At 35.4% G+C, this 14,808-nt stretch overlaps 2 protein-coding genes across 2 annotated transcripts in view; one reads left to right on the top strand and one right to left on the bottom strand.

Moving 5' to 3' along the window:
- The window catches only part of LOC100368971 (small ribosomal subunit protein mS22-like), a 333,717-nt gene that overhangs the window by 114,435 nt on the left and 204,474 nt on the right, over positions 1-14,808 (top strand). The gene's annotated exons all lie outside the window — the stretch shown is intronic.
- LOC100371865 (ribose-phosphate pyrophosphokinase 1-like) lies at positions 10,135-11,140 on the bottom strand. The gene has a single exon (XM_002733684.3). The coding sequence runs from the start codon at positions 11,138-11,140 to the stop codon at positions 10,184-10,186; it is 957 nt and encodes a 318-aa protein (XP_002733730.1). The 3' UTR covers positions 10,135-10,183.

Here is a 14,808-nt window from a genome sequence, read left to right on the forward strand (position 1 = left end):
ACTAGTATACGCAAGCATGACCCGAGCTTTGCTACCATGGCTCTGGACCTGCTCGTCTTCGTCAAAATGAATATTATTAAAAGAATCGATAGTTAATGATTTTGTGTGTTACAGCAAAAATAAAAAAAATCACGAGTTTACTATAATATGTAACATTCGGAGTATACAGTGCTTAGGCAAATAGCATGAATTAGATTTGACGGACAGAGTCAAAATATTAAACACTACAATATGTCGCAGTAACAGTTAACCAAAATGGCCAATTTCAGATCTTAGATGTTCGTGCCAGAATTCAGGACCCTTCTTGAAGAGGAATGGAAGAACTCGGACAGTTTTTAAACTCTCAGACAAAATGCTCTTTTCAACAATTTCACAATTAAACAAAATGGTGATCGACCTAACGATCGTATGGCTAGCAAGGTTTAACAACAACAGAAATAATGTCATCAGTATCTGACGGTTTTCTTGTAACCAAAGAAGAATTTTGACTATAAACAAACGATTTTGATACTTTGGAAATACTAAAAACTCGGTTAGTCTGAATCAGTGTCGGGTAGGAACTTAAATCTGTAAAGCTTGAGAATACTTTTGTGTTTTTATTAAAACACACAGTTTAAACTGAAAACACAATCATCATATTATAAAACATCTATATGTTTACCAAAGAGTGTTTTAGTATTTTCGAGCAAATGTTTGTTGGAGTAATTAAAATACGTTTTTAATGAAAATTAAATACACAAAAATACACTTTTTTCAAAATAAAAAAAGTGTTTTGGAGTCATAAATCTGTCATTAAACTGTTTATTGATATGCCATTTTTGGATGAACGCAACCAACATTATGCAAAAGTATACTATAGTTTTGAACTAGAATGCGGTGAGTAAACATTATGATATATATGCGACGGACGTAACGAGACAACCACCTAGGGTGATGAAATTAAATGCATGATGGGAAGGCCATGAAATCACCTCATTCAAGAAATATTTTTATTTTTATGATGTTCCGACTTTAAATGATTAAATTATAAAAATCTCAAGCACAAGGTTTTGGAAGAATTAATTGCATGTATACTATATGCGAATACCTCATGGTTAAATGGAGTTTGATGAACGGTGGAAGTGTTTTGAATCACAAAAGAGCATTGTGACGTGGTTATTTGAATATTTTTTCCCGAAAACTGTTTAATTTCAAGCACTTCAAAAACAAAAGGATCCACACCAGACTTTAAATGTTTCACAAAGTGAAGACCAATTTTTGTTCATGTTGAACTATTTCAGAAAACAAACACACGTCACGTAAATGTTTCAAGCTAAAACACCAGACTGTACACAATTTATAAGTGTTTATGTAAGCAGCACGTACACGAGTTCATACAAGTTCTCGAACGACCGTTTTACTCCATTTAGCAATAAACGTTGTGCTTAATATGATGTGATACGACAATATATAATATAGTTTATTTCTGCAGTGTGACTAGTTGTAAATATCAATAGTATGCTGTACATTTTGTTTTAGTTTATGCAATGTTTCAAAAACATAAATACTTGACTGTACATGTACACTACTTTCATATATTGTGAACGTGACATTTTTAATACACGTATATATACCTGTATTTTGCGCGTGTGATATACTGTGTACCTGTTATAAGCTCAGTAACAGACGAAATTCAACATGCACGGAGCTCAAGTTGGTATCAATACTCAAGTGTGTTAACTGTATGACGCAGCTCTAATTGTCTGTGATGACCTAATCAATATTTGGCAGAGCGAGCCTCAATGATGTATGCCATCTAATATACTACACACCTGTGCGAATTTGATTATGATCTAAAAAAGCCTACTCAAGTCTCTTATAATACATAACCGTGTCACGATTATTTAGAAATTCCAACAATACAATACAATATCAAACTAGTATTGACATATTAATTTAGATTAATTGTTACTTATTTTATGTATTGCGCATGCGTGTTCGAGTAACGAGTAACTTGTGTCGTGCGCTTTCTGTTTCTCTCATTATGTATGCTAAATGATTTAACTTATATCCATGCATTCACGGGACCATAGAATTCATTTATTTCTCGCCGACATCCTTTAAAGACATGATCTGAAATAAGAAATAAGATAAGTAATGTAACTCTGTTTTCAAGGTGATTGTTATTATTTTTCACTAACACTTTCCATTTCTTGTTAACAATATACACAAACTCATCGCTAATATTTATATTTAGTAATTATATATAATGAATATTTACTGGAGGCGTTTTGTTTATCGTATATCACAATTACCGTGAATTTATATGTTTAATTTATATGCTTAATCGCGAATCACATTATTTGATATATTTCACTCATAAACACTTTCCAAAATGTATATCGAATGCTGATACTTGTCATACACAGGTGTATTGATAATTATTTGTGTAACCATGTTATTAGTGGAAATGTGTCTCTGAAACAAATACTTCTCAAAATTCAGATTGTTTTGTGATAATAAACACTTTCCAATACGTGTCTTTGGCGGAAACACTTTTCTAAATGTGTATTTGGTAAAATAACTTTAAAGTGTTTTGATAGAATCAAACATATCCCTTATTGAGACACTATTCCATGTGTCGTGATCAGGAACACTTTATAATATATAATATAATACGTATGTCTAGTAAAAGTATTGTAATACAATGTAATAAGCATTGTTTAATACATGTTCATGGTGGTAACACTTTTCAAAATGTGTGTCTAGAAAAAGGCATTTTCAAAAGGCAGTTGTTATAAAGAAAGTGGGATAAGCTTATAACCACTTTAAATGTTTTACCCCAAAAGAGTAAAAAAAAAATATTTTAAAAATGTAATGTTGTATTATAACCGAATTCAATTTCAAGGAAAACATCCCATGTGTTTAATTATAAAACAAGTGATTATAAAGTGGGGACAAGAATGTGTCCAATTATTTATTATTAGTTTCACAGTGTATATCAGAATCAATATTGTTTTATACTTCGCCCAGACACCAGCTGATTTAGCTGACATTTCTTGTCTTACTTGGGCGTTTCAGGCTTTTGCTAATCGAATATACAATATATGTTGAAAACCAAGGGAGATGATTGGAATATTTAAGGTAGTTCGATTTCGCTACAATAGACACAATTGATCACAGTAAATCATTCAAAAATTGTTGTGTTATGGTTTACATACATTCCAGTTATTCACATTTGAAGTTTTTTACAAAGAAAGAAGGATGCGTCTTTAGAAAACATATGCAATATAACCGGGGACATTTCCAATAGGATTCCATATAAACTCATTATTCTGTAGATAGCTTCAAATTTAAAATTCTCTAATTTTTCGGGACAGCCTAAATAGCCCTCGTAACATGTCACTTTTATAGCATAGGTCACACAACGAGATTTTGAGACGTGATGGAATGTTTGTGCAATAGGAACCAATTGTAAACTACTGAAAACACGCATTTTTTCTTATTGTTGGATTCGTGTTGTAGATAACTTAGTTCAGTGACCAGACATTTTTATTTCAGAATTCAGAACATAAGAGTACCCCAATCCCCCTTGCTGACTTTCGAAGATTTCTGAGTATGTTTTTTTAAGGTAGCGAACTAGCTTAAAGCGGGGGAGTCGTCACCTGCGCATGAGTCAGATGACCATGGCGTGTCATGGTTTACAAACAAGCGTCTACCCATGAGGATTTTCGTTTTAGCGTGTGTTGTTATCATCGCTTGGGAATCAATTCCCGCGCGTGCGCATGTGACGCCCCTCCCGCTTTAACACGTCTTTTAATACAGTGCATGCATTCGTTACAGAAATGAATAAAGGAATGACATCTTTGTAAATATTAAAAGATAATATCATTTCAATCACGTATATTGAAATTCGCTTCTAAATATTGTGACGTAAAGGAAGGGCTTTGTGTTGGACTACTCTGTATTTGTGAGCTGTGAGCTTATCTTCAGTACAGGTCTAATAATGAACTTCTCTGGTAGCCTGCTAATCATACACGTCTTCACCCCTCTTCAGTTCTACCATTGCCACGGAGTGACAACAGTGTAAGAAGGGAAATGTACCGAGTAATGCATAAAATATTTGAGAACATCACAATACATAAAGGAACTCTTATTTAATAAGTGAACACTAGAGGGTGCTAGTCACTTAGACTGGGTGGGCTTGGAGTATATACAGTAAATACATGTAATTAAAATAATTGATCGATACTAAAAAGGAAATATACGCTCTCGTCAAACAGCTACGTAGATCGGCTCCTTCCTATCTGTTTATCATACTGGTGAAAGAGTTGCACTACAGCTTAAACTCATGCTTGTGTACAGCGAGTGCCATAATTATCTCCTCTGCACGTCTGTGTGTACGTAGAAACAATCCTTTAGAAAGTAGGGTAAGTTAAAACAGGATGGTAGTTATGAAGTGCATTGTGATCGAGAGTTGGCTTCTTCAATAGAGACTTGACGATTGCAGATTTTAATAGTGGCTGCACCTCGCCGGATTGATGGCAAAGATCCACAATAGTTGATATAATTGAGGGTAGTGAATCGATACAAATCTTAAGTAGTGATGTTGGAATAGGGTCCAGAGGACATTACTTTGTGGGTGATTTCTTGACGAGATTCTCAATATCTGACCGACTGATTGAGTGAAATAAGGTTAATGTGAATGTACTGTGAATTTCCAGATTAGCGAAATCCGTGGTTGTCTCACTGGTATCCCGGAGGCATCGGATATCTTCTATCTTTGTCGTAAAATATTGACTGAATCAGTTTGCTAATTCAGAACTTGAAGAATGAGTTGCAAAAGAGATTGGTATGGCGAACAAGCTAGATACAGTCTAAAATAACTGAAATGGCATTTTCATAGTGGCATTCGTATAGTAACTCGACTTGACCTCACAAATTAACTTAGTAACATTGCAGCAGGCATCTTTGTAAACTTGATGGTGGATTTCAAGTCTGGTTCCACGACATTTTCTTTCTACAGCCCAACGATGGTTTTTGGCCGTAAGTACATGGGTAGTATACCAGTTAGTATCTAGACGAACTATTATAATGCATTTATTGATGGGTGCATGCTTATCAGGAAACCAGAGAGTGCCGAATTGTATGTTGTAATGGCTGAGTGTAAATTTTAAGCCAGCTGATGCAAGTACTTATTTGAGTCAATGTCAATTCAGATGTAGAAATAGAAGTTAAACAACGATATATAACTTGGTGTCTACAGAATAAAGCCATTTGAAGTTGTATATATGCAAGTGGAATATGTTCGAAGAGGTTCAAACTATCAATAGATATTGAATCTATCACATCAGAGTGAGTAAGTCCAAAATATGACCGCGAATATGGGTTGGCTCCTGAACCCACTGATTAAACACCTTTCTTCTTTGATTTTGTGTAATTACAATAAATATTTGTTATGTCTAACTACTCTAAAATAAATACAGAATAATATAAAATAACATTGGTATTAACTGAAAAAAATATGCAAACGAGATAAAATAGTCCCTTCTAAAGTTGTGCATTTACGAAAATTATCTTTAATTGTTTAGTGTTGGTAGTTATTGAGTGATAAAAACAATAATCTTTTGCGTAGATCAAAAATTAGACTATGCAAATTAGTCACGTGCCTATGTAATAATAATGTCGGTATTTTCACGGTAAATTATGCAAATTAGCCGCCTTCATAATCTAGTACAGTACAGCTCAAACTAAAAAAATGTCAAAACCAAAGTGATGTGCCACTGCTAAAAGTATTTTGTTAGTTTTCTCCTGAGATTGAGCAATAAATCAAAATGTTGTTTTTATAATGACCAGAATAAAAACGAATCGCGTAGCTTTTAAAGCATCGAAAACCTGGATAAAAAATGAATCAAAACGTTTGAAAATAGTCACCGGCGCAATGACATATATAGTCTATATTCTTCTATATCGATGTATGAAGTCGCCCTATGTCCCAAGAAATATCCAACCGTTGTATTGTATTAGTTTTATTTGATTTTAAAAAGGCATTCTGAATTTTACTCCGTTTGTTTCTTTTATCGGTTGGCATTTTTGTTGTTCTCACTAAAACACAGCGACAAGAGCGCGTCTGTCAACATTTGTATATGAATAAAACGCAGAATTAACCAATCATTTGGCAGACTATAAAGTAGATCACTGTTATGGCAGTACTTATTGGAACTCAAGGTTCTTTAATGAATTTTATATTTCAGGGATATTTCGTGAAAAACTATAGATATATTTGAAAAGTAGTGAATATTTTCAGTAATATTGTTGTAATTAATAAGTATATTATTAAAAAAAATCAATATACAATCAAGTATGAGTTATCTGAATATCACCTCGTTTTTTCGAATTTGGGCGATTTTTTATTATCCTTTAAACAATGTGATTAATATTCAACCATGCAGTTCATGGCCCTTTCAGTTGGTAACTCTGTTTACTTCTGGTTACTTTTAGAATCAACTTGAAGGGGAACATCAAGATATAAAGGCAAAAGACTTGATCACAACATCTAATTCCTAATTAATTCAATGCTTTATTGAAAGAGATGGCCACTAAACTTCACAAATAGTTTGTCAATCAAATATTCAAGCATACTGACGATGCTACTTTGTGTATAAAACGTGTTGGTATTAGATTTATCAGTAATAAAATAGTCGGTACTGATACGGTGTACTTGTAACACGGTGAACCATTGATGGAAGATATCTTTCTTGTATAATTGTATGTGTTATGTGGTATAGTAGTATAAATTGTGGTAAAGTCAAAAGTTGTGATAGCAGACATATCAGACTGTCAATTTGAATACACATTGCAGTCCGTGGAATGGTGCATTTGTACAAACACAAAAAGTGTCGATTACAATCTGCATATGGAAAACTGTGCTGAATAAAAAAAGAACAGTCGCGATCACGAATTCGACATATATTCGACATTCGATCAATATTGGTATAAATTAATTGAAAAGTAATGTAATAGTTTAATAGTTTGTATGTAATTTCTACCAAGAAATCAGAAACCGTTATATACCTCATTTCTATCTTACTCCACCGACTGATATTAAATTTATCACTTTGCTTACAACTAGAAACGAGTCACTTTTACAACGTGTTATGGTTTTTGTGTACCAGTCGTTCAAGTTTAGAAGAGATGCCACTGAAGTAACTTGTGATATGTACTAACCCTTTTGGGGGCGATGGCCTTATTTCTGGTAATAACGATCCTATATTTAATAGCTTGAGGTAAAACAAAATTAGAAATTGTCACAGATCGGACAAGAACGTCAAAGTTGAATAATGGTCACTTTAGATAGACAGGATAATAGCTGCATAAAACGTCTCTAACTACTTATTATTTCAGCTTCTTGTCAACGATGATTTAAATGTATTGAAAATACAGCAGCAAGGTCTCAAATAAATTAAGAAAAAACATAAATTGCAAAGTAAAGAAAATGAAAAGGCAAAATGATAAGAAGGCAGTCGTAGGATAATACTAAATTAAAAGTAAAAGCATATAATGTGAATTAGTGGAAGTTGTTATCTGGTACTGAAGCTGTTCTGTATAAATTTGTAATAGCTAAACACTTAGTGCTCATAAAAGCTTTGTTATCATTCCGCGTGTTGGCGAAATCAATATGTTTGTTTGTTTCCCTGAGCAGAAAACATCTTTGTTTATTGCTGAATGTGCATGATATCGTGAAATGTAATTCGTCTTTAATTTCATTTTTATTATAATGCACAGAGTTTCTGCACGCAACTGGGTTCTTGAAAATGTACATGTGTAACATGCCGTCTCTATTTCTAGACAGTGTTTAGTTACCCGAAAATGACATTTTCAATGATGAATAAATGATAAATCTTTCAATTTAAGTTTATTTTGGGCAGCTATTTGTCTACCATTTCTCATTTTCATTATACATTTCATTTTCCAAATTTAATTGGTTTGTGTTAACTGTGGTTGTGCTTGAAACCTTTTACTATTTATCGTCTGTTTATGTGATCTGTTTCACTTAGAAGAGTGTTGTTAGAAATCAATACACAGTTGTAATATTTGATCATTGTTTTTCAATGAAGACTTCTATTATAGGACATTCTCCATAGATTTCCATTGTAGGAGTGTTTCTAGAGACACAAAACAACTGTATTTGAGTTGAACCTGTTTGATTGAATCTCATGTCCAAAGATGTCACTACCATAGACCAAAATTGGGTAAATAATTTTGTCAAAACAGGAAGGTTTATAATTAAGTTTTGTTTTACATCCAAATTTATCGGCGACAATAACGTGTTCCCCTCCTTACGCTTCTTGTTTAACATGTCGACTTTAAATTTTGAGCTAATTACTATTTCTGAATAATTTATAATTTTTGTCACTCTAACCCCCCCCCCCCATAATTTCAAATACCCCAGAGGTACAGTAATTTATACTGCCAATCATATCGTGATTGGGATTGCAAAGAATCAGTTTGACGTTACGTAAAAGGTCATATATTAATCCATTCCCGTAATCTGTCGAGAAAGAATTACAGCAACAATCAATTCGATTTGATAATTGGATAGTAACAGCGATTTTTTTTGCTTTGCCTGTAACGTTAAAGAAGGGTGAGATATATAAGGGAACTTTAGTCTATCGGTGTTGTTACTGTTGTTGCCGTCCAAACAATGTCAAAGTTTGTTATATCGTTCATAAGTATAAAAACTCGCGTAGGTTCTATTTGTCAAGTTTCTAATGCGAAAATACCATGCGACTCCAAATCTCACTTTGTTATTTTTAGTTAACATTATTGATACTGTATTTTTAGAGTTACAAAATGGTGTTTTCAACTTCACCTTGCTTCTTCAAGTTCAGCCATTGTTTTGTTACTTTTAAAATATGTAGATAGCTTGGGTGGACTTCTGGCAGAATTGTTCATATAATGATGAAATCATTAATACCCTATTGTTAGCCATTTGTTTGGTAATTTTAATTAAGAAATAATATTTTCAACATTCTTCTTTAAAACTAATAGCCTGATTGCTAGGATATTGTTAAACATGTGTAACTACAAAAACAGCACATGTGAACCAACGAGTATTGTAAAACAAATGAATTTATTTTTGCTTTGTGAAAACTGAATTTAATATATATTACATATATATCTTTCTACACAAATATTCCCATAACTTATTTACGGAGTGTTCAAATATTACTCTTGTGCCAACAATAGCATTTTATTCATCTCTATAAATATTTTTAAATTTCAATGGCTGTTGATTCAAACCAGCCAATCAACGAGCACAGTGCCTGACGACTTCATTTGAAAACGTTCCAATACTATTCAATCGGCCAATAGAAATCTCTCGTTCAGTTTGGATTGTGGAATTTATAAATACCCGTATTGATGAAAAGAATGCATTTCTTGAGCCGAAAGCAATAAAATATTGTATAAAAATCATGGTCGAAACAAAAATATTGCGTCGTTTGGCGAATACATGAACAGATTAAAGTATGTTTCGCGACGACTAATATTAAAGAAACTCTTAATTTTGTGCTGATAGCAGTTTACTAAAGACATAATTTTAAATCGGGGGTGTCGTCACCTGCGCATGCGTCAGATGGCCATAGCATGTCATTGTTTATAGCGTGTGTTGTTATCATCGTTTGGTACTCAATTCCCGCGCGTGCGCAGGTGACGACCCTTCCGCTTTAAATATAGCTCTCATGAATGCTGTAATATGACAGCTAAGGCTTAAAAAAATGTGTGTTTTTGCTCAGCGTAACGGTGCGCACCACGGAAACGTACTATGAAACACACTGAAATAGCTACATGCAATTTTCGCGGAATTGACTTTTCGCATGAATTTACAGAATCTTAATTTAGCTAAAATGTCAACTATCCCCCTGTGAGAAAATACTTTCCGTTAAAATAGCTACATCTTGAATCTTTGATTAGCTAAAATAGCATGCTAGCTAATAAGACATGTTTTACAGTATATTCATGGTATATTGCCACATCTGTAAAAGCAATTATGTTTCATCAGTTTGGACCAAAAATAGCACTGGCATACACATTTTGGCGGGAAAATATTTGTTAGAATGCAGCGATGGTGCATTTGAGATACATTTTTTTTTATCTTGCAAACGGTACTGGGTGCAAATTTCCGTTGAACTGTTTGCATAGGCTACAAAGGCACGTGACTAAACAAGTAAGACACTGATTCGCCGTTGTGTGTTCGTCGAATGGCTTCGGCTAAAATCGAAGATATGTCAACAATTGCGATCTTGCTGCAGTCATCTGCGTTTTTCTCTTGCGGTACGGTATTAGTCACCACAACCCTCTGCATCTGGCTATCCTTGATACGTGAGATGGAGGAACCAGAAAATATACCATGCGTCAAGATTGCATAAACGGCCGACGCTCCGGATCCGATTAGTTTATGCGTAGCAAGACAGATAGTACCGCACGTATCCGCCATATCATCGACAAGAATGACAACACGGCCCGTGACGTCACCAACCAGCACCATTGATGCTACTTCGTTCGACATTTTACGCTCTTTGTGGATGAGAGCAAAGTCCACGTTAAGCCTGTCCGCCATCGCAGTTACTCGCTTGGCACCACCTGCATCAGGTGACACGATGCAGCAGTTTTTCCATTCGGGGACGTTTTCTTTGATCCACCTTGCCACTGCTGGTTCTGCGTAGATATTGTCCACGGGGATATCGAAGAACCCTTGTATCTGTGAGGCGTGCAGATCCATCGTGATGATGTGGTCAGCACCTGACACAGACAGCATGTTGGCTACCAGCTTCGCGGTTATAGGGGCACGGCTCTTGTCTTTCCGGTCTTGTCTAGCATATGGAAACAGAGGTATAACAGCAGTCACTCGAGCAGCAGACGCAATCTTACACGCGTTAATCATGATTAAAAGTTCCATTATATTATCATTAATATCGCCGCATCCGCTCTGTATAATGTAAACGTCCTCGCCACGGACGCTTTCCCCAATCTCCACCCTGGTTTCATTGTTGCTGAATTTTCTTGTCACTACTTTGCCGAGATTAACACCAAGTCGCTCCGCAATTAACTCTGCCAGGCCCTTATGGGAACTACCGCCGAATATCTTTATATTCGGCATCTCGGAGATGAAACTTACCAAACAGTGTGACGATGATGCTTCAGCAATTGTACAGAGACGTATCCGCTTAACGTTTCGACAACGAGTCCGAAGTCCATATGCATATAGATAACGAAATCGATCATTCACGTCTGTTGCATCTTGGGAATTGATATCTCCAAAGCGATTACACCGCGACCTGACACAGTGACCTGAACCAGACTACCCTTGTGTAGGGCTCATACCACTAATTAAAACTCTCTAGACGACAATGTTAACATATGACGAGATTGCCATATGAAAATGATAAACAAAGTTGAAAACATGGTTCAAAAATAGGAAATCAACATGCCAGTAATCAACTACATGAAAAAAAAAAAATAACATGTAATATTTTATTATAGCGACTTGCAGCTCCAAGAGCTGTCCAGCCCAAAAGACACCTCGACAATCAAAGCGCGGTGGTCTTCGCGTCACGCATGCGCAAGATATGGGTCTCATACAACAAAGATGGCGACTTTGACTGTTCTGCGCAGATTCTAAGACTACCAAGCTTTAATTAGGTATTTTTTTAGATGATTGGAAAGTATCGAAAGAATCGCCAGCGGTAGTTAGTGCAAGTCGCGCCCAGGACAAACCTCATACGTATGATTTCCATTAGAAGAGCGCATTGAATTGTGGGAAAATCAATGTTGAACACAAATGTCGCACACGCGAAGCGCGACGACCACTGCTCTTTAACACAATTGACTAAATCACGCGTTTCATTCGATATTTAACATAAATACATTTGTACGTAAGTCACTATATTCCAGTCGTCACAATCACTTACAAAAGCTTAGAAGACTTTTGTACTCCGCAGATTTTTAACCACACTATTTACAAATTCTTACATTTACATTGTAGGAATATATAATAATGTACTTGTAATACTCAGCATAATATAGTAATTATTTCAGTAAAGAAATAATTATTTGTATGTTGTTAGAACATCGTTTATGGTTCATGATGATTCTTAATAAAATGTAGTCATTAAAATGATGTGTTGATAACCATTGTTTGTCAATAATTTCATGTCAATATATATCAAATCTCTTGAAAAAACATTAATAATTTTTGGAAAACTACCTAGATCAAAATAATATGTACCCTGTTAGTTCCCTCCGAGACCATATTTTTGAAACCACGCCCACTTTTGTGAAACCACGCCCAAATTATAACTCGATGTTTAATTAACAGTTAACAGAACTTCGAGTTACGGGTAACATATATTTTTTGTTTTGTTCAAGATTAAAATTTTGTAATTCGAGTTATTAACTCGAAATTTAATTAACAGTTAACCGAAGTTCGAGTTACGGACAACATAAAAACTGTTGTTGTTGTTTAATGTCCATATTCAGTAACTCAAATTTTAATTAACAGTTATCATAACTTCGGGTTACGGCAACGTGGTCCATGGCTAATGACGGCCAAGTGAATTTCTAATATTTTCTGGAATCTAACCGTGACATTGGCGTAATTTCAACTGATGAATTGGCGGCAAGAAATCACAATTTAAAGTTTAGCTGTAGTTTTCAAAGTTGTCCTTGTGGTGGCAACATCGCCTTTTAGAAAATAAGATTTTGAAATGAACAGCGAAAATCAAAATGCTATTTTTAATTTGAGGCTTTTCTTTAACATTGACGCGCTCGGGGGGGGGGGGGGTACTGTCGCGCGGTCCAACGATAATAGATCAAAGGCTAGCGGAATCAACAATGTATTCAATGTATCGTGCAATGTTTTAGTCCCGTAATTTTGTTCACATACAGCTTCATTTACAATGCAATCCACTTATTAGAGGGTGTACACCACGATGATTACAGAATCATTTCAGTAATTCCTCTATGCTCGGATATTGAGGGCCAACCGTCATCCCGTCGTGAGAAGTCCCCTGTTTGACAAGAAAACTCATATACTCAATGTCAACAATTTTTTCGATCTCCATTTCAATTTAGCAAGACCACGAATCGGTTAGCGTGGCTTAGTTCTAGAATATAATGACGTCACGTACGAAACAAGCACGTGTCTATCAATATGAATGTTAAAAAGTAGGCGTCAAAACAGAGCTGACTGGTAAATTTGTAGCATGCGCGTTGCTGGGTTCGCCATCGACTGAAAATGTGCAAATAACCGAAAAAGCTCCCTAGCAAATCAATAAAATGAAACATTCCAAATTGAAAATAGGATTTTGATTTTCGTCGTTCATTTCGGAATCCTATTGTTGAAAACTAAATGTCGCCACCGCAGCTAAAATCTAAATTGTGATTACATACCGCGAATTAATAAATTGAAATTACGTCAAAAAAATGTCAGATTCCAGAAAATATTAGAGATTTACTTGACCGTCACTAGCCACGGACCCAACGTAGACTTGTTATTGTTCAAACATTCACATCTACATACCGCCTTTCATTTTTGACCACGCAATAGGCTTGCTTGTTTCAACTTTTGGGCTTAGTCGCTGTGCGCGTTTGTAATGTCACAACAATGTTACTGTTATTATTGCAACACAACGCCGCGCCAGAATTTACTATTAATGTGAAGATTTGAGAATCTGATTTCACGCGTTGATCCAGTGACACGAACGAAAGTTGTGCGTTTTACAATTTACAATGAATCGTCATGTGATAAAAGCGAGCGAGTTAGAGATGAAGAAACGATGGAATGCCGCCGACGAGGAAGTATCACGACTCCGGTTTCTGTAAGCGGTCTGTGGTGGTTTCCAGGCTCCAGCAAGACGTAGACAAGAAGTTGTGAAGATGTAGTACAGGTGACTAACCCAAAAGTTGAAACAAGCAAGCTTAATGCGTGGTCAAAAAAGAAAGACGGTGTAAGGATGGTTGAACAATAACAAAAATCTACGTTGCCGTAACTCGAAGTTATGTTAACTGTTAATTAAATTTCGAGTTAACAACTCGAAGTTTGAATAACTGCTGATTAAAGCTCGAATTACAGAATTTGAAGGTTGAACAAAACAAAAAATATATGTTGCCCGTAACTCGAAGTTTGGTTAACTGTTATTTGAACTTCGAGTTACAGAATGTGGACGTTCAACAAAAAACAAAATATATGTTGCCCGTAACTCGAAGTTCTGTTAACTGTTAATTGAACATCGAGTTACAATTTGAGCGTGGTTTCACAAAAGTAGGCGTGGTTTCAAAAATATTGGCGTGGTAATTTCTGTAACTCGATGTCCGTAACTCGAACAATTCGACATCTCCCAGTGTTATGTACCAGTCATTCATTGCTTTCACTTAAAGCAGAGGAGTCGTCACCTGCGCATGCGTCAAATGGCCAGAGCGTGTCACAAACAAGCGTCTAACCATGAGCCTTTACGCTTTTAGCGTGTGTTGTTATCATCGCTCGGAACTTAATTCCCGTGCGTGCGCAGGCGATGACCCTCCCGCTTTAATTCCTATTGCAAAATGTGCCAGCTTCAATATTTAAGCAGATTATCGTACGCTGGTTATCCCTGCCCTGTTTTTATCGTGAGTTTTTTTTATCCAGGAATTATTCCCATTCCTCTTGTGCAGTCGAAACACAAACATTTTGCACTAATAGTTGAGAAAAAATTGGATTTTTAACAACAAACGTGTTTATATAAAGGATATTTAACGAGTTATGCCTGTACAGAAATATACAGAATTCTG

The sequence above is a fragment of the Saccoglossus kowalevskii genome, chromosome 15 (genome assembly GCF_978046115.1).
Source record: "Saccoglossus kowalevskii chromosome 15, keSacKowa6.1, whole genome shotgun sequence".
NCBI lineage: Eukaryota > Metazoa > Hemichordata > Enteropneusta > Harrimaniidae > Saccoglossus > Saccoglossus kowalevskii.

Coding starts and splice junctions, on each gene's coding strand:
- LOC100371865 (XM_002733684.3), bottom strand. CDS start 11,140: ATGCCGAATATAAAGATATTCGGCGGTAGTTCCCATAAGGGCCTGGCA.